Source organism: Odontesthes bonariensis, chromosome 2, assembly GCF_027942865.1.
Source record: "Odontesthes bonariensis isolate fOdoBon6 chromosome 2, fOdoBon6.hap1, whole genome shotgun sequence".
In the NCBI taxonomy this organism is placed as follows: domain Eukaryota; kingdom Metazoa; phylum Chordata; class Actinopteri; order Atheriniformes; family Atherinopsidae; genus Odontesthes; species Odontesthes bonariensis.
In genome coordinates this window covers 19,541,064-19,566,406 of record NC_134507.1, presented here as the reverse complement: position 1 = coordinate 19,566,406, position 25,343 = coordinate 19,541,064, and the positions used below count along the sequence as shown (strand labels likewise).

The 25,343-nt window shown below is 39.3% G+C and overlaps 1 protein-coding gene across 3 annotated transcripts in view; it reads right to left on the bottom strand.

The window, feature by feature from the left end:
* The window catches only part of LOC142395804 (ankyrin-3-like), a 154,677-nt gene extending 131,753 nt beyond the window's left edge, over positions 1-22,924 (bottom strand). For all 3 annotated transcript variants that reach the window (XM_075478475.1, XM_075478476.1, XM_075478477.1), the window contains exon 1: positions 22,546-22,924. In XM_075478475.1, coding sequence (XP_075334590.1) covers positions 22,546-22,614 — 69 coding nt within the window. In that variant the 5' untranslated portion in view covers positions 22,615-22,924. The remainder of the gene's footprint in view (positions 1-22,545) is intronic.
* Between the last annotated feature and the right edge of the window lie 2,419 nt (positions 22,925-25,343).

Sequence of the window (25,343 nt, the reverse complement as noted above, 5' to 3'; positions counted from 1 at the left end):
ATAAATTTTACTATTCTAGCATTTGTCCAAATATATACAAGTTAAACAATTAATAAAGGCTCAAAGTGCAGGCTCTCTGATTTCATTTAAGAGTATCCACACACAAAGTGGAGAGAGAGTTTAGGAGTTCCACCTCTTTGATTTACAGAAACTTCTATTTCAAGGTACTAAAAAGTAATTGAGCAATTGGCACAAAAACTGATTCATGAACCAGTGTGGGATATACCTTCAATATTGCTTGATCAGTTAAACAAGTAAGATGTATGAAGTTAATTCCAAGGGTGTCATTTAAATTTGGATTATTTTGCTGTGATCTCACAAAATCTGGTGAAAGGAGCTCAAAATGGAAGTGAAAGACCATCTTCGGCTGTGAAAACCAATACAACTCTATCAGAGAGATAGTAGGAACATTATAAAAAGGCCAAAGCAGTTTTTGCAAATTCTGCAAACAAAGGAACTCCCTGAATAGCTCAGCATCATAAAACGTACAGGATATTTCTGGGAGACTGCTGCTTTGGAAGTAAATCCCCTTCACAAAATTCAACCAGGAGGTAGACATATTATTTTCCAACTCAGCTAAAAAGAGATGATCCCGACCTCCAGAGGGTTCACCACTCAATACAAACCACTAATATCACTCAAAAGCCAAGCAAGATGCCGTTCTCAAGTCCTTGCTTTAAGATGCCAGAAAGTCCTTAAAGGGATGGTTGCATGGTGCAAATATTTGCAAATACAACTTGAGCTTACATTCATTTGATGAAAAAAAAACTAAAAGCACAATGACCCACGCATAAATAATTACTCAAGGCAGCAGCAGTAAAGGCCTGGAAAAATAGCAAAAAAGAAGGAAACCCATTCTTTGGTTATGTCCAAATAGAGTAACACTCCTCTGAGCAATGGATTGATGTGGTGATATCAACATGGCTCAGAAAGCATCATTTGTTTCATCTTAGGGAGCTCAGAAAGAGTCCAATTCTGCATCTCGCACTGCCAACATCACCGTGACTATCATTTGCTCCATCGCTGAAAGCAATAAAGCACAGAGGCAGACAAAGAAATGAAGGGAGAGAACTTATCATTGTTCTCCCCATAAGCCAAAAAGCTGCTAGATCTTGCCAAGTCTGATAAGCGACACCCAACGCTCCTCACTCTGTTCTACTCATTTCACTCCACACAACCCATCCCCTCCGCTCCAACTTGACAGCTGGGGCCTCAATTCCACATCAGTGGAAATTTCCTGAACTGTCACTCCAGTAGATGGTCAGAGTGATTACATAGCGTGGGGAGTATTGCTGCAAAGGCCATACACAATTCTCCCTCAGACCATTGTCCCTAGTACCCACACGATGGCTGTCACCCCAAATCCAGTGCTCGGAGGAATAATTTGTCTGGACATGCGCGTATCTTTCAGTATCAAACCCCCACTGAGACTCGGCCGCCTCAACCTCCTCATATTGTCTCCTCACCTTCATGTTTTTAGAGTTCAACCTGTCATGATAACTCAGACAGGAGCTTAAATGAAAAGGTGATGGGTCAAAGGGGAGAATGGAAGTCCCCTGTGCATGGATTCTCTTGTAAAAGAAAATGCTGTTACACATGGGAAAACTAAATGTTATGTATATACCTGTTCCCTAAAGGAGAGGAATGAGGTACTTCATATGATCAGACTGATTATTTGTAAATGCCCTTTAGTTGTGATGGTGAACTAATGTCTTTTCCTCCTACATGGATCCCACAGTAATTTTTCAAAAGTTTCCAAGTATTGTATATTCAGAATGAAGAGACCACTTATTATTACTATGATTAAAATAGATCTAGCATTTGTGCTGCTTCATTTTGGCTGCGAAAAATGTGTTACACGTAAAGAGCAGATTTTAGAACAGGTTCAATAACATATTAACATAACAGACTCATTGTCTTGAGGCTCTTTTTACTCATTTACAGTTTAAATGCGTGAAACAAATCATTTATCTTTAAAGAAAAATGGTCTATCTCATTCTGGTCTGGTGATAAGGTTGGGCGGATTTATTGGTTTCCAAGTGTCTCACAGTTACATAAGGCCTCACAGTTTAGTTACAAACTGAATTTGAGGATATTTATTATAAATAAATATCCTATTCATAAATTTATAATATATTTATAATTTGATCATGGCCTTAAAGTCTAATCAGGAATATAACAAAGAATCTTGAATTGCTCTCAAATAAAAACTGCCATCCCCTTGGTGACATTAATAAATCAGGCCATCAGCTACAGTAAGATTCAACTTCTGGGGAATATTTTGAACATTCATATTTAAATGTATATATTCAAAATATTAAAGTTAGTTATTAAGTTATTAAAGTTAAACAAATGACAAAAAAAGAAAAAAACATCAGTCTGCAATACAAAGAAATGAAAGGGAGACTATTTGTTTTTAAAAGACTTGGAGCAAGCTCATTAAAAACCCATCTTGATAAGAGATAGTCTAACACTGTTTCACCTCACTGGCTGTGAAACTAACTGCATGAGAAAGTCACATGAGTCCTGCTTAACTTAATTACTTCTACATACACTCATCCATACATATAAATAGATTACCAGTGTACTTAAATTCTCCTGTAAGCCTCTTGTTAGCCACACTTTGGGAATATTTGTACCTATAAGTAGGCCAGCCCTCAAACAGAAATCACAGATTTGTAGAAAAACACACAATCCCTTGTGGTTGTGCTTTGAAACTCACCCTTTCAGCTGTTCGCATCTTCAGTTGATTCTGCCCGTGTCTGACATTGTCTGCAAGTTCACCAGGTGCAAAAAGGGAAAGCGTGTCGGAGGCCGTGATCCAATCTAGGACAAGACACTAAGAGCATGAAGCCCTGCCCAACCCACTTCAGCTTCAAGCAGCAGTAGGGGTTACAGGCAGTTAATCAGACAAGTGCTAATCTAGTTAGGAGATCAACAAATGAGCCTCTCAGTGCTGAAAAGGAGGACACAACCCCACAGACAATAGAGCAGGTCAGTGGCATTGTCTTATAGAACAACAGGAATGATAAAAAGGGGGTTTTACTGTCACAATCTAGAATCAAAATGAGCGTTGAGTGTACAAAAGGAGCATTAATCTGTGGGAATTTCTGTTAATAATTTGATTTGGACTGACTGCTGAAGTGACTTTGTCGCAAATAGCATGTTTGAGGTTTGAAAGTGAAATAGTTGTGTTTATTTTAATTCATTTTATAGTTTGATATGTGATCTTTTAGATGTTTTGAATACAAAGATATCAGAGGGGCTAATCCTTAGTAGATATATCAAAACCACCTGTTCCCTCTAGTTGGCATTGTCAAGAAACTGTGTCTTTGCACAGCGTCTGGCTTTGGAAAAAAGGTAAGTGGTGATGGCAGGCGGCACATGTGACAAAGCCAGCGACCACATCGTGGCTTCAGGATTCTCCACACCTCTTTTGGTCACCATGGAAACAAGGACAGGCACAGGGGAACTGTGAAGAGACTGTCACAATGAAGGAGGAAAAACATGGAATTTCACAGACTCCAGTTCAGACATTTTCACACCTCCTGGGACCAAAGTGTTGTTTATATGCTAACAAATTCTGAACAGACCATTTCAGCGTACATCTGATGCCTCCTGTCTTTCAATGTTTGTGTTCTATAATTAAAAAGAAAAAAAAACAGAGCTGGAGAAAAGAATATGTCAGACATAACAGAGTCTGGCATATTTAACTACTGGCTGAGCTGCCAGTCATTTGAATCCATTTTTTAAGCTTGCACAACCTCCTCCTAGCAGGATGGTTCACAATTTGCCTATTCAAACAAATTTAGACCTCAGCTGAAAAGATAAAAAAGACACACTTTTCTTTAAAGGCTAGAAAGGATGAAGATACAAGCTGTACTTTAACAACTCTCATAACAAAAACTGTTATGCTTCCATGAAGAGCATCTATAAACAGCCACAAACATATTAAGACAGTGTTTGTTAAACTTTTCAGCCACAAAAGTGGGAAATGGCTTTAAGTTGCAGCCTTGTGACAACCAGTCCCAGACTTAAATATATTTACTGAAAATACGGAAATTTACTGATAAAGTTTTTCATATTTTTTCTGTCAGAAGGAGAACAGCTGGCTGTATCTACAGCATTTCATTACACCACGTCTTTGTTCACATAGTTAATTTATTCAGCTTTACAGTATGCTTTGTTCCATGGAGCCATATGCTTTATGTAGACACATACAGTGATAAATGATCTGGGAACAGATGATAAAGTATCCGTGGAAGACCCAGAGAGAGGAGGTGAGCAAATGAGACAGGGATACATACAGGGAGGATAATGGATAATAAGGCACCTTTCCTTATCAACAGCAGGAAACATAATCCTCTTTGTCTGACCTGTATCACTGCTAATGCTATTTGCTCCATTTTAGAACCAACATATGGATAGCTAATAAGAAACCGTGAGAGGGGATATTTGCAAAAAGAAATATTTTCAGTACTGGTTGTGAAAATTTGGGATGTGTCAAATGCAAATAAAAGAAGATTGGAGTTACAAATCAAACTATACATTTAAATCAAATGGTGAAAATAACCAATTCTGTGTCTTTAAAATGTGTTTTTTTCCCTTTGAATTTGACGCCAGCAACAAGTTTAAAAAAATTGGGCAACAAAAAACTAAGAGAGACACATAATGGGTCATCCTACAGTTAATTAGAGCCAAAATTATTGGCAGAGTGTTTCAGAGGTAAAAATGGGGATGAAAAACTAACTTCTAACTTTGGACCATCCAGGGTGTACCCTGTCTTTCATCCGATGACAGCCGGGATAGATTACAGCCTCTCCATGCCCTGAATAGGACTGAGTGGGTGTAGAAACTGGATGGATGGCTAGTTCAATTGTTTCTTTACTTGAAATCAGTCCTGACGTGTCAACCGCTGAAAATATTTGAAGTGTTATGATGAAAAAAAATTGCTTGGATTGTTGGGCAACAGAAAAAGCTAGATTTGTAAAACATTACATTTTTACGGCAACTGTTCTCTTCTGATTCTTAAAGCCAATAAAGTATTACAAGGCTCAAGATACCTCAGTTTCAACTTTTTCTTAAGGTTGAGCAATAACAAAATGTTGCCTTTGTGCTAATTTAATGAAATACATGGTTTAAATGATTTGATCATCACTGAATTTTGTGTTAATCCATATTTTACACAGCATTCTAATGTTTTAGAAACAGCATTGTGCATGGAGAGTCATTTTCATCATCATAGACATTCACACACACTCTGGAGGCCTTGTTAAAGAGTGCTTGCAGGCAGGTTCCAGATGCCACATGCCGGGCTGAGTGGCTGCTAGCTGTGCCAAAGAGTGAACAGACTTAGGTCTTGGCATCACGCACACACTTCCTGTTCTGATTTGTCAAATGCAGATGAACAGATATGCCCATTCTGATGCTGAGACACAAAAAGGTAACATTTAAATGTTGAGATTTTTTTTTTATATTGTCTCTCCAGCTTCCTTCTCTTTCGCCTCGTTTTCAAGGTCTCTCTATACTCAGCTGCCCGGTAATCCAGCTTGTCAGCAGGCAGAGAATGATGGGAGCTTTGATGCTGAAGCAGTAATTCTGTGCGAGTTACTGCTTTTTGGCCAGAACCCTACTCTCTTTTAGGTTATCCGATTTCTATTGCGTCACAATGAGGCAAGAGCAGCAAAACAAGGCGACTGAAATTGAAGAGGGTAGCACAAGAGTAGAGAAAAATGAACGAAGTGGGAGAAAAAAAGCAACGGAAAGTAGTACATGAGGAAGCTGAAAGTGTGAGGGGAAAAGGAGGTCATACTTCTGATAATGTTTTTATTGCACTGAGCCGTAGAGTGTGACTGCCTGAAGGTGGATGGATTCGCTTCGGGTTGAGAGGCAAAGAAACACAGATGGGTGTATTGATCGAAATAAACAGGACAGTAAAATTAAGCAAATAATGTAATATGATAAACTTATGGCAAAAAATAGACTATTTCTAAGATACTTTATCAAAATATAAATGAAAACACAAGAAGGTGTCATTGTCTGGTTCTATGAGCAACAAGTTGTGATGACAAGTTTTGGCCTTTTCTTATGCAGAAAACTGTCAAAGTCAAAACAACTTTAACGAGCCACTGACCCATTTCAGAACATTTACTCTAAAAAAAAAAAAGACAGTTTCTTTTCATTATTTCTCCCACTTGCATACATATGCTCAGCCTTTAATCACCTCTTAGAAAAGCCTGAGTTTGGGCAGCGCCTTTTTGCACGGCACACAGCCTGACAGCTTCAATTAGCTGGTATTGTAAGGTAAAATCCCGCTGAACTCAGATCATTCGCCTCCTCCAATCTCATCCTTAAAATGAAAATCCCTTCAGATTTTCACTTGAAAGCTACACTGCAGGACATTCTAACACAAACATAACTGTCTGACTGTAACATCCAAAAGAGGTCACCAAAAAGTCTTTTGGCCTCAAAAAGCCTCTGGCATCATTACATGTTTGTTTTGTTTGTGATGGGTGCTGATTTTAAAAATGGAGCAGAATTCACATTAACTTCATTTGCCCTCATCAACCACACTTTCAGCTACACACTTCCAGCTCTTAGCACATTACTCTAGTCCCAGGCCTCTGCAGAATCAATACTAATGCTTTCTCTATCCAACTCTTACTGTGACTGTACTGGTGGAGCATACAATTGTCTTTTTCAGTCAGGAATAATATAAAAATAATAATAATATTACCTCTGAAATGTTTAGGAAGTTTAAGCACACAGTGAAAGCCTTGTCCATTATTACAGGGATGCTAATGATAAAAAATATCAGGGTGGGGGTGTTATTGAAGTTAGCACATGCTTCAAGCAGCTTGCTGCATATAAAACTATAGAGGAGGTTCCTTTGATCAGTTGATTGATAAAATTTTCAGTTTGAAATGTCCTTCTGGCCATGTTTCACACATTTTAAAATATGTATCTGGATTATTAAAGTAGGAGTTATAGGAATGCTCAGAAGTTAGTTACTCAAGATGGTGTTTCAAGCATCATGTCTGTCGACCACTGTTTGTCAATACTAGTTTATGACTGGCCTCTGCTGAACAAAAGAGATGACATGTGTGATAATGATAATCCTGCAAAGCATAGCAGCAAATTGGGTTTAGTGATCGTGATTGGAATCTGTGTCATCCTGTGCAATTTTAGTGCAAGACAGATGGTGCAATCAATACAAAGTGCAGCCCACTGCAGAATGTAAACACAAGAAAGAGAGAAGTGACAAATTCACATCTTTGTTAGTATTGAAAATTCTGCCACAAAACCTTGAAAGTGCATCCATAAATTAGCTCAAAGGACAAAAACTAGAATATGTCATGCAAGTGGAAGAAGCTAAGAAGGAAAGTTAATCATTTTCAAGGATAATCCTAACTCTGATGTCTGTCTTTTCATGTCAAATTTGATCGGATGGCTTTAAGAGTGGGACTTAACAGCATTAAAATGATAGGATTTGTATCTAAAATTTCTGTAAGAGAAGCTTCTAATAACATATATCAAACAATGACATTCTTATGTACTGGATTACTGGATAATCATTTTTAAGGTAGTCAAACACATTTCAAAAGAAGTCCCTGACCATTTGAAACACACAGCGAAAGACCACAATCTAACGTTTTCTGCGGCAGATATCAATGATTTCTGAGGTAAAAGGATAACAAAATAGCTGCAATCTATGATGGTTTTCTGCTCAAGTTCTTAAGTGGCACAATACTTGAGTATGGTGAACCCACTGACTATGACTCCTTGAAATGAGCAAACAGGCTTTAAAAGTATCATAATGGGTTTGCTTTATTAAGTGGCTCAAAATAGTGGGTCAATATTGCAAGCATCTAATTCTAAGCACTTCACCACTTGTAAATTAGCAGACTTTACACAAACTCACAGAAAAACTATTTGTGAGGGTCAGTCAACCAACAAAACAGCAGGTGAGTCAGAATGTGCTTTTTTTCCCCCTTTTTTTAAAATTTTGGCGAAAATCTTGTACAATTCACATCAGTAATAGAAATAAAAAACTGTTTTGAAGAAAGCTATCATATTTTTTGCTTTAAGTGTTTGGACAGAGTTTCCTTGGAGAGGCACCTCGTCAGAAACACATGAGGTAATCATGAGATTTCTTTGACTTCACATTCACAAACCATAATTTTCCCATATGGTAGAATAAAAAGCACCCTCATGGAGATCCTTGAGCTGCTAACACTGACCAATAGACAATCATATTTCTCAGATGACTCAAGAGCTTTCACCTTTAAGTGAGTGATCACAAACTGCATATTTACATTATTATTTGACTTGATAAAGTCCACAATGTTGTTGATCACTGGAATCTCCTGCTTTCAGTTGCACTTTGCAGAGCTTTACACACAAAGACAAAGACAAAGACAAAGACACAAACAAGCTCTGAGAAATAACATTATCCATCACAGTCATGGTGGAACGTGGGTCTTTCTAGAACCTCTCAATCTCTCTCTGTCTTGGCCAGTGTGGAGGAAGTCTCCTTTGTTTAATCACACTGAGGGAGGAAATGGATTCTTTTTGTTCCCTTACAACTCAGTCACTGTGTATGTTCAGAGCTGTACTGCGCTGAGAAGAGTTTTTCATTAGTAATTTTGACTCAATCTTTCTTTTTTGGCAGTGATTTGGTCTTCCCACTCACTTTTACATAACACACTCCTCTGCGACTGTAAAATCAGAAATTTTTAGAAAGTACTTCTGTGTTTAATGGTACAGGATTCAAGCACATGTACTGAAGTCAAAAACGTGATATTAAATCCCTCATACTGTCATTTGTCTCTGATATAACATTGTTCTTCTGTTGGTTTTGTCCACTATGTCCACACAGTATTTGGTATTGGGGATACCCTCATTGTCAAACTGGTGTCCCTCATATTTTTCAGGCATGCTGGGTAATTGATGATGGATGAAGCAATAAGGAAAAGTCTCTACCTGGAAAATTATGACTTGGCTTATTCTCTGTGGGTAAACTAGGCCATCTGGGATGAGCTATAATAGCTATGAATGCATACAGGTCTGTGTTCGGCTAGACAATAAGGGGATCTTAGCAGTGATTTATTCATGACACAAATGGGTGAGCCTTCCTCTCTTGTCTGCTCCCTCAGCTTCCTCCTCGACAACATCACATCATTCTCATATCTCCTGTGTTTTGCAGAATCTCCCCATATTTCCCACATTTGACCTCCCTCTCTCTTTTCTTTGTCTGCCTACTCATATTAGTCATGTTAAATTATCAAGAGGAAAGGACAATTCTATCCCTCTGAACGAACGTAGTGTTTATAATTTGACTCCTTCAACTATATAATCACTACCCTTGTTACTGAATTTAAAGCATGTGCTAAAATGTATTTATCCTAAACAGACTTTGTATGGCCAGATTATGTTTAGGGGAATAATTTTAGGGAGCTCAACTGTTACTTTTAATATTCAATCAGTATGTTTTATAACATTAAAAAATAATTCTAATCATTGTTTTAATCCCACTTAAATTGGACTTTAAAGTAACACTTTAGAATTTGTCCACTTCTTTTGCTCTTTGGCTCCCCCTACGGTTGTGGGATGTAAAACTACTTTCATAAAAACAAATCACATGTAAACCCTGTACATGTACAGCTATACACATTATTTTGTTGCCAATGATGAAAATGCCACAAAGATAAAATAAAAAGTTAATGAAAAATGTCAAGCAACCTAAAACTAAATTTTATGGTGCAAAGCTAGAATCTAAAGTCGTGAACTGCGGTATCTCAGACCCCAGGTGGGGCAGTTTCAGGCCTGGGCAAGTGCATAACATAAGGTCTAATGTGTGTTCAAATAAAATGTAAACATGTCAGACCAATATTCTGCTATGTCAAATTTCTCAAAGTCGGACTAACACACCTGGATAATGTGATTGGGAGTGTAAGTACTCCTGCATGTTATGTTCACTTACACTAAAATCTGCTTCGGCACTCTGTATATGCTCCACAGTTTTCGCCCCAGGCTTTGACCCAAAAATAACAAAAGAAGCCTGGTCACAGAAGAAGAAGCTGATTAGAACAGAATATAACCACGAGGAATGACATGCAGCTCATTTGTTAAAAAAAAAAAATTAAACCCTACAGCAAGTATGAGATATACAGAGCTCTAAAGCTGTCTAATTCATGGCTCAACATGATATCAATTTATCAGCAAATAGCTAATTATTTCTTTAATCAAATATTTGGCTTGTCAACCAGAGTAAGCCCAAATCAATCAGGCTAAAAGGGGGCATACTGTCATCTGTCGTTGTGGAGTTGTACATACTTTGCTCAATAAAATTATTCCAATTCGATGCTTGAATACTGAGACGACGACAGTAGTCTGAATGAGCTCAACTTAACTGTGCCTGTCAGTATATTGAGTGTCTTGTCTTAGAAGTGGATTGAGAAGATTAACATTGCATGAATGCACTGTCTACTGTCTTATTAAAGTCTCTGTTGCCTTATTATGATGTGGCAGCCAATGACAAAACAATCAGTATCACCTCTTGTAAAGTGCCCATTCAGGTTGTTCCATTAAAAAAAAAAATGGACACATACATCCACACTCGCATAAACAGATCCAAAGGGTATCTCATTATCAGACTCACACCCTCACAGCTGGAGGTTGTCATAGTTTGTGTTTGCTGTCACTGGCAGGAGAAACCCTGCCATTGTGAGAGAAAAACACCACACATACCAGCGCTCTGCAACCACAGAGACATTACAGGCAACATGCACACACATTGTGGAAATAAAACTAAACAGAATGATATATATGAGTGAAAATCACAGTTTCAATGTATGACTCCCACCTGCCTCATCTAAGCCTCAGGCAGAGCAACTTTCATGCCTCAGCTTATTGGAGCCCAGTAAACACAGTTCGCTTACAGTGTGTTTATAGAGCACTAACATATATGCCAAGAGGGCACTTTGCACTGAGGCCATGATCAATACTTAATTTCAAAATCCATCATTTCCATTCTGTTTCTGGTAACCATCCATTTAATGGTGCTTGTCAGTGGAGAAAATCAAGCTTTAAAGAAAGCACTACAGAGTAGAGAGTGCCAACGTCAGGTAAGCTTAACACTGAAAACATAGCTTTCCATTCGTTTTGATGTGACTGTAAACTTTCACAATCATTCGGGTGTGGCACCAGTGGTTTGCAGCCAACTTCCTTGAAAAGTTCTCTGTGATATCAGCGCATTTGATTTAATTTATAAGGGACCATGTACAATCATAAACATGCTGCAAAATCTAACATTTGATGCATAGTTACATTAAATAGATCTAGTAAATCTCTAGTAGAATAGATTATTGTAATGCCCTGCTTTCTGGTCTTCCCAAAAAAAGTATTCATTACCTACAATTAATACAGAATTCAGCTGCACGTGTGCTGACCAAGGCGGGAACACATTACACCAGTTTTAAAATCGCTGCATTGGCTCCCCGTGCATTTCAGGATAGATTTTAAGGTTCTTTTAGTTGTTTATAAATGTCTTAATGGTCTTGGGCCTTCTTATCTATCTGATCTGCTTTTAAATTATGAGCCCTCGCGGACCCTGAAGTCCTCTGGTACTGGGCTTTTAGTTATTCCTAAAGTTCGAACAAAAACTTATGGTGAGACGTCGTTCCACTATTATGGACCTCATTTGTGGAACAGCCGGCCAGAGAACCTCAGGGCTGCAGAGAATGTTGATGTTTTTAAAAAGAGGCTCAAGACCTACCTTTTTAGTTTAGCTTACAGCTGAATTTTATTTCATTTATTTATTTATTTATTATTTTATATATATATAAAATATATATATTATAAATATATATATATTTTATATATATATATATATATTTTATATATATAAAAAATAATAATAAATAAATAATACATATATATATATATATATATATATATATATATATACATATATATTATTTATTTATTATTATTTTTTTGTTTGTTTGTTTTGTTTTAGTTTACTTTTATCTATTCATCCATTTTTTTAAATATCTATTTATTCATTTATTATTATTATTATTATTATTATTATTTTAATAATTAAAAATAATTATTTTATTATATACTTATTATACACTTATTTATCCAGTGTTTTTCCTCATGGGGATCTTCCACATCGGGGACTATGCCCACTCGGTCTGTGGGTTCATTACTGTGGGGATCGCCCTGGTTCGGGGTGGCTGGGGGATCCTGCACTGCAGCCCTGGCTGTGGTGTGGATGCCGGCCTGCCCTGATCTGGGCGGTTCCCCGTGGTGGTCGGCCTCTGTGGTCATTGGTGGGCTGGCTCCTGGTGTGGACAGATCCCCAAGATACCGTTTCCTCACTTCAGCGTCAAGCCAGATTTTAATGTTGATTTTAATGTTGATTTTAATGTTGATTTTAATGTTGATTGTTGTTGATATTGATGTTGCTCATGTTGGGGGTGGTGGGGGGGTAGTATGTGTGCAGTGTGGTTGTTGGTGTGATGTTGTGTGTGAGTTTATGCATGAATTGATTTGATTATTGATTTTATTATGTAAAGCACTTTGTGCTGCTTTTTTAGTATGAAAGGTGAAATAAAATTTGATTTGATGATTTGATAAAACATCCACACAGCACCAGGGCACAAAAATGAGCCAGACAAACAAGATTAAGCGCGTGGTACAAATTACACTCAGCAATACATCACACCTACCCCGCACCTTCAGAACCACAATAAGACAAATTAAAAACAAGAATATAGAGGGCATCCAACCAAGTCACTTTCTATGTTTACTTGCAGAGCAATATTCTGACTATTGACCTTTTTCTCAGTAAGACAATATTCGCATTATGGTGTGTACATAAATTGCATGTAGGATATTACATTATTAATGTACCAATCTTGTTAACACAAGCATAATACAAAATATTGCTCAGACGCACACTAAGTGCCCCAATACCACCGTGTTGTTTCCACTCATCAAGAGCCTTTATTATATCCGTAATAACATGGAGCATAACTGGGTTTTTTTAGTCTCTCGTCAAACAAACGGCCAGATAAAAAGAAAGCAGACAGCCACCTTTACCCCCTTCCCTGAGGAGCATGGACTATGATCCAATCAAATCCACATTTGGGTATCTTCAACAGAAAGATATCAATATCAAGCTGTCTGTCTCGTCTGCTCTGCAGCTGTAAGAGGTAAAGAGATTAGAAGAACTGGACAATAGTAGAGGTGAAATTTTCTTTCTTGCTGTAAAACTTGGCAAATGTCACAATTTGTACAGGAGAACAGAGGAAACAGAGGAGACCGTTTTTAGTCATGTAATACTGTGATAGAGACACATCCTCTGTGCCATGACTGTCACTGAAGCCTCAGTGGAATCATACATCCCAATAGAGTTTTATTTTAGGTGCAGATGTGAACATTCACTTACATACAGTTTTATTCTTATCCACTTCTTTTAACGATGCGATCCCTGTGGTATACTCGTGCCTCTCATCTATCATCTTCACCCACCTTCTCAAAACCTACCCATTCTGTCCAACTCTATTGTACTCAGGTGGCTCAGGTGATGTTGCCTGGGGGCTCACATTATGCTGCTGTTAACCCCGAATTGAAATCTGAAATCAAGAGCATTTAACATGGCGCTAGCAGTTGGCATACCCCTGTCCACCCCCGCACCTCTTCTCGGTGCCGTTTCAAGAACCCACTGATAGGGTTTCCTCTGAAGAAAATAACCAGACAGCCTGGGAAAAAAAGGACATAAAAACTACGAGCAAGGTAACAATGTGGAACCCCTGCTGATGGAATTCCAATGGTTCATGCAAAATGTTGGATGTACACAGAATTAATGGCAACTGTTACCCAATTTTTCATTGACTGTCAAGAGGAAATTCTCTTTTCACAGCAATGCCTGTGTTCGACAAGAGACCCTGACAAGTGGCCTGCTATTTCATTTAAATAGAACCTTTCAAGGCAACCTATTAACCTAAACATGATTATTTCTACTTAAAAAGAAAAAAAAAACTAACATATCCAATTAAATAACAAACATGTCTTTCGGAAATTACTTTTATAATTTCCCTATGTAATTTAAGAAAAATAACATCACACATTGATGAGCATTGTGAGGGCAGTGGGGGTTAAGTTTCTTGTCCAAGGACAGAAGCGGAGGTGCTGGGGGGTCAAACTGCCACAGCTACCCTACCACCTGAGCAAACAGCACTCCATTGGTTGCAGATTCATTTATTGTTTCCTTTATTTAAGTAAAATAATTACTTGAAGTCTGAGACAACAGAGTCACGCAAACTACTATCTTTTCTTATCCTCAAATAAAGCATGTTCATCGTCAAAGCGCAGACAGGAGAAAAAGAATGAGAAAGTGCTTTCTCCAAGGAAATTGTTGCATTTTCTGTGACATGGCACTTTTCTTCCTGAAAAAAATGTTTGCACTAAACAGAGTTCAACCCATCAGAAAAACAACAAAATAATCGGGACAGTGTTGACTTCCACTCTGGAAGAAGGCATGGTTTGAGACATGCAAAAATACAGATACTAACAGACCATCAATAAACGACAGTTAGATAAATACTGCTTAGACCAGAGGGTCTCCAGGATGTCTCCCTCACCTGGTTTTATGGCAGCAGCTTAGCCAGAAGGGAGCTAAACTGGCAATCTGCTTTATATTTCAAAACACAGCCTCAGTTCTGTGGCACTCTGTCAGACATTTTGAATTTTAGAGAAAGCCAGATCCTGCTGTTTAGTGCATAGTCAAGCTGGGAGCCAGCAGAAGGGTCTTAGCACATTGCAGTTTTATCTATGTTATTCACTGGGAGGCTTTCATTCTTCATCCCATGGAGGAAGCAGGGGTGAGCCATCTGGCATGGCTCCACTGGATGTGTTCCTGATCCCAGAATACATCATCTGATTTAAATAAACAACACCTGAGAACCAAAAGGAAGTGTGGGATGCAGATCCCAGTTTCTCCTCTTCAGTAAGCTGTCTTCTTTCAGTAACAACGTTGTAAATGTCACTGGCTCCATTCAGGTCACGGTAGGGCCACTGCTCTAAAATCTGAAACTGAAATCTGGACTGCTTGCACCCACGAAACTTGCTATGCATATTCATTGTGAAAAAAACACAATCAGCCTGCACATCAGACATGACAAACAGGAATTCACATCACATAACAAGATGTCTTTACTGTGGGAATCGGTGTGGGAATAGTGGAATCATTGTTATTGCCTGCACCACAACGCAAGACTCATTAACATCACTTTCTCTGTTGTAAATTGTCTGAGAACAATTAGCAACAGTGATTCAGTTATTTTAAGTACAGGCCAGAAAAAAAGCAGTGATTAGATTCTGTGTTATTGTCAGCCGCTGTAGAGCCACTGATGGTAAATAATAAGAGTCCTACAGTCCCAACAGGGTCAGCAGACAGCACAGTGAACATAAACCACTGTTATTGCTTTTGCTACAGAACAAAAGCTTTTGTTATCCTCCTCTGCTGCCTTTAATAGTTGCCGTAGCAACATAAGACCAGGAAAGTCTAACGAGGATCCCAAACTTGATAAAAGAGGTTTCTAAATCTGTTTGATCATCTTTTTCCTCTCGTTTTCCCATACCACTGAGAAAAAAATAGCGCAACAGAGTGAGATGTTAAAAGCCACCTGGACAGAGACGTGGGAATTGAAAAGGCCAGCAGAGGACGATACCAGTCAAGTGGATCTTCAAACGCAAATTGATACACTGTAGCTGCTACATTGTCACCATACAAAACGTTGAGCTGTTTAACCCTAAAATTTCGTGGTGATTAAGTTTTTTTTGTGTATTTTAATTAAAGGTACATGCCTAAAATATTATTCAGTACTCCAATGTTTAATTTTCATACTGAGTCACCCCTTTTTTAATTACAGGTTTTTATCCAGGTTTTAAAGTAGACAATCTAATATGAGATCACAGCCCAACTCTGGCTCTAGACATTCCTTAAAGGAAAATAAATTGTACTTTAAATTGCACTGAGGTCTCTTTGTTATTGATTCGTTTTCACAGGCAGACTTTCGCAGGCAAATGAATAAATAACCAAGGGATTTCTTCAAACTGCTTGCTGTTCTTCATGGTCTGTGGCAGAGGTGGGGGTGGTGGGTACGGAGAGAGCAAAGAATGACAAGTCCTTGTTAGGCCTTTTGTTGATCAGGGTCTGGTTCAACACCTTGTTAGCTGGCCAAGGCCCCTCTGTTTCTATCTGTGGCCCCCTTGTGTATCTGTTTGCATGTGCCTGATCGTATAATTGCTGTTTCTTTGTGCTGCCACAAATTTGTATCCAGAAAGTCATCATCAGACCAAACAGTATGTCATACATTTGTAAAGGACACTTAAAGGAATGATTATGCTTTCCACATTTGTTCAGCTTATTGCCAAACCATCTCAAATGGCAAAATTTTTTATATATACTTCAAAATTCGGAGTTTAAACTGACAACGTGAAGCAGGATTGAATGAGACGGGAAGCAATGATTACCAGATACAGGGATATCGATACATTCCTTCTCATAGTCTCTCTTTAAAAGACAATAGCTGAGTTGCCAACCACCTGTGAAGCAAATTTGAAGCAAACTTTGGAAAGAATAAACACGACTTTGTTGTGTCAACATGTGACATATAGACTACATTATACATTGTAGTTATCATATCACTCATGATAAAACGCATAGTAGTTACCAACTTTGATGAAGAAGACACAAACAAAACCAGTTGCCAGTTGACCATACACTGTACAAGGAAAAAATGGAAAGAGTTTGTCAGGGATTCTTTCCAACTGAGACCATTGTGTTAATTGTTCCAAATCAGTGAGTACTGGACATGTTTAGTCTTTTGAGACAGAAACAGCTGATCATTCATGTGATCTTAACATGAAACATTGAATGTATTTATTTTTCTTAATCAATATCAGTGGGGGTTTTTTGCACATCAAACAATGTTGATGGAAAGATGACAGCTCATAGAGAATCATATAATATATGATAAAAATAAACTAATAGGACTTAGCTCATATCCCTCTAACTTTTTCACGCCCCCACACCTGTGCTGGTCAGTGTGCACATATCTCAGCTTTGGAAAGCTTACAAGAGTGCAAGGCACAGCTCCCACCAGTTGCAAAGCCAGAGCAGTGTGTGTGGGGGGGGGGATTTCCCCTCTGATAAGCACTTCTGATGAAGCACACCAGTCCCTTAAACCTCCCCTACAGTTTACAGTTGAAAGGAGAGCTCTGAAGCATCTGAGTATCGGAAAAAGAAGCACTCATTTTTCACACTTCCTTCCTCTCATCCTTTCCCTCTTCTCTGTCACTGCCCAGCTCACACCTCACTCTAATATATCTCCATCTTCTGTCGGTCTTGTCATCTCTCTCTATTTCAACTCCCTCTCTCTCTTCCATACCCCCACTTTCTCCTGGCTCCTTTCTTCCTTTTTCACCTCGCGCTCCCTCCTCCCTTTTTTCTTTCTGAGTGGAGAGTCGGGAACAGAGACAGTTCATCTGAGAGTGATTGGGCTCTGACAGGCTGATCCGTCTGCCCTCTCCCCAGGGCGTGCAGCTGTGCCCCGGCTCTGAGACGCCTACCGACCCAAACACGTCCACACAGAAGGCATAAACCCGCCTACGCACATGCATGCATTCATTTATAGAGTTAACGAGGGATCACACATGTGTATTTACTCACACCTCCACACTCCAGCTATCGCAGCGCATGCATGTGTCTGTACAGCTTTATGTAAGTCATCACGTTTATTTGCTGCTTCTGAGATATACTGCAGAAACAAGAGGTCAAGGAGATGACGTGATGATAATGTGGGATGATTTTGGCCTTATACTATATCCTACAGGTTGAAACTACAAACTTTACAACCCAAAAGAAGTCTCAGTCTCAAGTACATTTTTTGATGGAGCATTTTATTCTTTTTTTAGGAACTATTATTTTCATAAATGATTCACCTGATGATTATCTTTGATTAAGACAGTAATTTCCATCAATCCAATATATGGTCTCATTCATTCATTCTTTCATTCATTCATTTTGAAGATCTTCACGTCAAATCTTTACATTGTTGCAGCACAAAAGAGGGAATATGTTATGTGTGATTATTGAATGATTATCCAAATATGAATCAACTCTTCTCTTTTTACTGCAGCAATTACAGTATTTTCCTGTCTTTTATTCCAGATACTCTTTCCAACACTCCATGAAGCATAACCTCTTAAAGGATTTGATCTGTGCCAAGTCCATTAGCGTAATCTAAAAAACAAAAGCAGCACTAGCACTGCTCTCTCCTCTCAAACACTCACAAACACACACTTCATGTCTTCCATCAGCACATTCACCAGTGCCATGCTGTTATCTGGGGGATGTGATGTGCCATTTCTCTTTGAAGGCACTGTCACAGAACGGCTTATTGCACCAGTCCTCCAGACGCTGGCCTCTCCGTCTCTAGCAGGGTTTTTCCAGGCAAAACAAAGAACAGAGCTGCCCAGGCCTTGCTGCTTGGATGACTGGCTGTCTCATTAGGAACAAGACAACAAAGGCAACACAAAAGAGACGATGTGTGCAGTCCAGTGAAAAGTGGAAAGGTCAATATATAGAGCGAAAGTCATTATTCTTTTTTTAATATTTTCATCATTTTCTCTGCCGATAAATATTACAAGTTCAGTCAGGGAGCAGCTGTTTTTCGACAACGTGTAAATTAACTTTGTGCCTCTTGTAGCTGTGTGAGTATGAGAAGCAGTGGGATCCTGTGGAGAATTTCCAGTTTTTCAACGATACCACGTTTCTTAGCTGCGTCTGCTCATCAGCCTGCTAGACAAGACACTGTCAGAAGTTTCTACTGAGGCAGCTCTGCTTAGGTTTTTCTGACACAAACACCATTGCTCCTTACACAACGCTTACACAATCATCAGGAAGTGTAAACATGCCGTACATCTTGAAGTTAAGGTTTATTTGTAGTAGGTGTAAACGTGGTAAAAAAAAATATGGTGTTCTTAAAGTATTTCAGAGTGAGCAACTCTTATGCAACATTGTGTTTACTTTGCTGAGAAGATTTATTTGGTGAAGCCACTGATGTGGGATAACTGTGCACTTATCCTTGGCACAAGCTGCTCAATATATATCATCTAGTTCACACCAGATCCCTCAAGTAATCCACACTTGCTTACTCTGTGTGTAGATCAGGGTAGATGAAAGGTACTTCCACCATCCCCATTATTTTAGTTTGTCTTCCTTAAGTGAAAAAGCCACATTTTTTGAGTTTACATTAAAAAGGATTCTGTAAAGGGAAATACCTCCATAAAAGTCATCTGGGGTACTTTTTATCTTGAAGGCACATGTTTCTCTCCAATTTCTGTCCTTTTTATATTGAAAGTCTCTATGTGCAATTTAAGCTGCTAAACTAACCAAACTGAAACTCAGCAGAGCGCAATGAACCAGATGTCCAATGACAAGCCTGTGGACGCACATATTGCACAAACCAGAACTCATGTTCAAATATTTGATCCAGCAGCGGCTTCTTTGTGATGAGGAATGTGTGCAGCTGAATTTCCTGTTAATACCCTGCGTATGCATATGTTTGTGTTATGTAAACCTCATTATCTCTATCACTATATCACATTCTTGTCATTAAGCCTCTCTGAGATCATAGACCATTTGGAGGAACATCAAAGTGCTACTCACATACACACACACCAGACATGCTACACTTAAACACACATATGCACAAAGTGATAAGCATAAACAATCACAATAAGGCACAAGACTGTGATTGGTGTTGATTTACGACCCCTGTCATAATGAGGATAAGTCTGGGACCTTGAGTCAAAAGATATTTGATTGTATCCTTGAGCTTCCACCAGTCACAGCCGCTGCCTCATGAAAAATATATTTCTGTTCTGGCTACCAAGTTCACCAGTCCACCCCCTCCCTCCTCCTGGTCTCTCCTGCCTGTCTCACCCTCGACATCTTTCGCTCAGAACAGAAACTAGTTGCCATGGCTACAATCATTAACACATCTGGCATAGTTATCTGGCGCGCACATTCGTACAAAGTGAAACACACTCACACACGGACGCACAAGCAAACAACATGCACATGTAAAAAGCATAAATATGCATTATTTTCATGCGCTGTGCTCAGTGTCACGGTTGCATTGTGGAGCTTGTGTGAAGGAGATAACGAGTTGAGGCTTGTTGGAGAAAATACTGAGAACTTCGGGCCTCTGTCTTAATCCCATTGCTGAATTTAACCTTCTTTATCTTAATCCCTTAGGAAATGGAGCTGGAGAATCTTCATGATACAGGTATACTCTGAACCAGTTTTTAACATTCTGTTTAATCCAATAATTCAAATTTTTTTTTTGTCTTTTGGAATGAACAAGAGCCTCACCCATACTAAATAATTTAAATAATAATAATTTAAGTTTCAAAATCTGATGACATTCTTGTAATGGAGATAAAGTTTCTATAATACATAATGTGTACAAACAGCCATTGTGTTAAATTACAATGAAAGTGAACATGTGCTGGCTCCATCAGAACAAGAACCATCTTAAGAGGCCCTATCCTCAAAATCAAAGGATCTGCTGCCAAGGTCCCAGTGCTACCCAGGTGATCCAGTGAATTGTGCAGATTGAGGCTAAGTGTCAGTATATTTAGCTTTGCTCTGGCATTACCTTACTTTTGTTAAGACAGCTTTGGACCAGTAATGGCTGCCAGATTTATTAAAGTTTTGGCTGTGTGGATTTGGGCCAACTAGAGCTGAGACTTGGCTCATTTAGTAGAAATTGAACTGAAAACCACATAGGGGGACCTGAATTTGGGAATATACAGCAGTTAAGTTTCAGCACCCGGACTTGGGCCTGTTTCAGGGTGTTTTATCATTTTTGAAGCAAGCAATTTCTTCTGGACTTCAGAATTTAGCCCAGAACTGGACCAATCCATTTGGCTATCTGTCAGAGCTGTTTTAACAGCCTGGGCTGGACAAAGACATTATTAGGCATGTGGGTTTAATGTTTAAGTGTAAATACTCCAAAAAAAAAAATGTCATAACACTTTTGGTTTTTTTACTTTCCATTTGAATTTGCTGATAATATTGACTCTCTTGCAGTCCAGCTGATGGGCAGATGTGGTGGGCCATAAATTGAGAAATAAAATATTTACCTAGAACATCACTTTATGACTCAGACATTCAATTCAAATCCACTTCCACTTCAGGATTTTATTCTTTTGTGATCCTGTTAAAGAGGTAAACAAGGTTCAGATGGCGCACATTTACCGGAGCATGACATTCCACTGTGTGAGCATCATTGAAGTCAGTTGTTTGAGGAACCAGACTGACAGCATTACCACTGAAGGTGGCACACAGAATGTGTTCTTTAGAACTACTCATCTTGTAAAACGTACAGCTCTACCTCTCTGTTATGCTTTGGTCTTTCCCCCAACCTACAAATAACTGATCTCAAGGGTCACCTCAAAAGTAGTTTTAGCTCCAAACCAAATAGTAAATAGTTCAGAAAGGGTATGGCTGCGAGTATGTTAGTTAAAGTTGGTATTCTGTTAGATTGTTTTTGTGTCATCAGTGGCTTTCACCAACAATGCACATTTGTCAAACCTTTTCCACGTTGACACAGTAGCATTGGCAGCCCAAAATCATTTGCTTACTCCATAAACAAATATGCTCACGACATTCAACTGCCAACCACATCCAGAAAACCACATAGAGGTGCACTCGTGCAAACACGCACACCAACATTCCACGTCATAAGTCAAAACATGTTTCTGTGGTGAACACCCTGAGTTAAAAACGATAATAACAACTTCTGATGAACACAACAAGACATATACACGCACATGCACGACCAACCCACACTCACAGCTGTGAAATAGTTTGAAAGCACAACAGATGCCTGTACAGTACGTGCTTTTGCTGTCCCCCACCCTAACCCCTGAGGACATCCCCCTGCTTTCCATTCTAAACACTCTGTCACCACCGCTCTCCCAGTCAATTACCCCTAGCAAAACAACCAGACTGACCAGTAACAACATCAGAAAATCAATTACTGTTGATTGACATGAGGCATTTTAGTATGCTTAGGTAGCATTCCAGAGGCGGAGCACATATTTCTCATGTCTAAGTAACACACAAAAGATTGACATGGAAATCCAAGAAAACAACTGGGTGTACAGACTGTGCTTTGAATATGACTTATTTGCTTACATAATAAAAACTGACTCACTCATACGTAAATTAAACCTGCTGCTCAATCAACACTTAATAAGAATAAATTAATTAATGATCAAAAATAAAATCTCTTTAAGAAATAGTAAAAAATGTCTTCCGTCACTTTGTCATGTCTACCTCATCAGTGAGTCTCACCTATAACATCAACCTCTTACTTCCCATTCAAACACATGAAAGATCTTTCAAAGAGAAAGAGGAGGCGCACCAAGACAAAGACAGCTCTTTCTCCCTCTTACCTTTTTGCCTTTCTTCTTGCGATGGGCTGCTTTCCCGCTGCCTGCTTTCTCCTTAGCTTCCTCACTCATATTCAGAGATTTCCCCCAGTTCTTCTCCTCTTCTTGCTTTTTTTAAAATCCAGCATGTAGCAGCTTGTGGAATGGAGCGGCAGCTGTTTTCTTCACTGGGATAGCGTTGCCTCAGAAATGTCCATTTAGGAGCAGTGAAGGAAGGATTGTTCCATACAAACTGGGAGTGTGCGAGAAGAGAGGAGAGACTGGGAGGACTGTGCTGATGCTTTCTCTCTCTCTCCTCCTCCTCCTCTCCACGTTCTCAAACACACACTTGCAAGCACGCTCGCTGAGGTCCACTCCCACTTGCTGCCTTTGCCGTGCGCAATTGGCAACTCTCTCCAGCGCACTCAAAAGCAGGGTGTGGAGGAAGGAGGAGAGAGGTAGAGATGGAGGAGGAGGAGTTGGAGTAGGATGTTGATATATATATATACACATATATACATATATGTATATATATATATATATATATATATATATATATAAAATGACGGAATATATAATGAAGGAAGGAAGAAAAGATAAAAGGAAGAAGAAGTGTGAAGAAGGAAGGATGTATGTGATCCTGGCTGGATGTGGTGCTGCCTACCTGAGGTTGGAAACTGTTGACACCTCCCAAAAAAGTAAGAGACAAAAACACATAAAAATTGAAGGGAGACACAAACAGAGACAGGATGAGAAAAAAAAAGAGACAGAGACAGAGAGAGTTAATGAGTGAAAAGAGTGTGGTACTGGTGTTAAAGAGGAGAAGAGGGTGTGATCCAAGCAGTCTCTTCACTCTGCTGGCTAGAAGATTTCTGCTGTTGCTCTCCGCACAGACGTTGTGATATGAAATGAGCCTCCCCTCAGATGGGCCAGCAGAGAGACGGAGAGAGAGGGGGAAAAAGAGAGAGGGAGAGGATCATTAACACGATGCATCAGGTCCTTCCAGAAAAGGAAGTCTCCCCACCAGCCTCTGCCAGCAGGATCAGCTTACTGGAAACTGGAACAGAGCAGAATTGCTCCCAGCCCAGACTGAGTCCCTGGGTTGAATTGTGTAAAAGTCTTTTTGAAACATAGAGAGACAGGCTGGAATACACATGCACACAAGGTTGGGATGATTCAAAGAATATATAACCAGTAACCACTAATGCTGATGAACTCTGAACTGACAGAAAAACCACGCCTGCCGAGCTTCAACAAGCTACAACGCTCCCACAAAGCTGCCAGCTAATGAGGTAGGGGGAGCGCAAATGAATCAGAGAGAAGCGAGAGAAAATGGGAGTTAAAAGCCTTGGAGACATAGAGCGAGACATAAGAAACATGGGTGGGGTAAGTGAGAGAGGGTGAGAAAAGGGAGGAGAGAAATGACAGTAGGGAAAGGGGATGAAGGAGGTAGGGAGGGCAAAAACAAATCGTGAACAGTGAAACCGTCAAACCGAGGAGGCAAGGAGAGGATGTAGAAGCAAATGAAAAATAACAAATGAGGAGCAGGCAGAGGCACAGAGAGATAGGGTTTGTCGTGACTTCTCTCCAAACAATATGTTCTTTATACTGGGGGAAACGCACTGCTGTTAACCCCCCCTTCCCTCTATCTCCTGATTAGCTGCCATTACCATTCTGTCAGAAGTCAATCCAGGCCTGCCTCCCCCAGCATGGAAAGATGAAGAGCTGGATGTCCAGAATTTTCTAGAATAAGTTTGACACATTCAACAAAAAAATAGACTAATTTCTTAAAGCTGTTATGCTTTAAGAACTGTTAGCTCCGCTCCAGAGTGGAGTTTATTACAAAACACCCCAGTGGAGAAATGAACAAACATCCATCCATTTTCTATACCCACTTAATCCGTCAGTCGGTCATGGGGGAGCTGGAGCCTTTCCCAGCAGACATCGGGTGAGAGGCGGGGTACACCCTGGACAGGTCGCCAGTCCATCACAGAAATGAACAACACAAATAAAAATAATTTTTTTCACTCACAGCCAATCCATTTCTACTCTTTTTCACTATTATGTGGTGTGGAGTGAAAGGCAGGACACCATAAGACAGGTTGTCATTTCATCACAGAATTATCTGTGTATTCTGGCCTGTAACTAACACCGATTCACCAGTGAAAAGTGCTCAAGATGATATCTTTTTTAGATAAGCGGTTTAAAGAAAGCTGTTATCAGCTTTTTTTTTAAATAGTCCAATTAGTAAATAAATATAAGAGATTCTTGAAAACTATATATTCATATGCATATACACATACATATACATTATATATGTATATGTATATGTATATGTATGTATGTATGTACATATGTACACTTATATATCACTAAGGGTATTGCAGATTACAACATTTATTTTTTTTCCATCAAAGCCGGTCTGGGGTTGATTTTTTGAGAGAGATTTGCCTCCAGAAAAGCCAAAGTAGACCAAGATAGCAAAACTTTACATACAATTTGAATGGAATCATTTTTAAAACACTAAATTGACCACTGAGGGTCTCCAACTTAAATTCCACTGTTCTTCCAACTAATGAGATAAGAGAAGGAAGGAGATGGAAGGACCAACCAAGCAAAACCATCGCAACACATTTAGGTTAGGGTTCCAATAGGTAAGCAAGCACCCACATGCCTCTAAACATCCCGACATCAAGTCACGGGGAAAGTGAGAGAGAGTAGAGCCAGAGCCAGGAGGCCAACAATAATCCACCCCCACCACACGCCACCATCAGTGAGCTAAGGGGAGAGACTTGGCTTGATATACCTAAGGTTCAACGAGC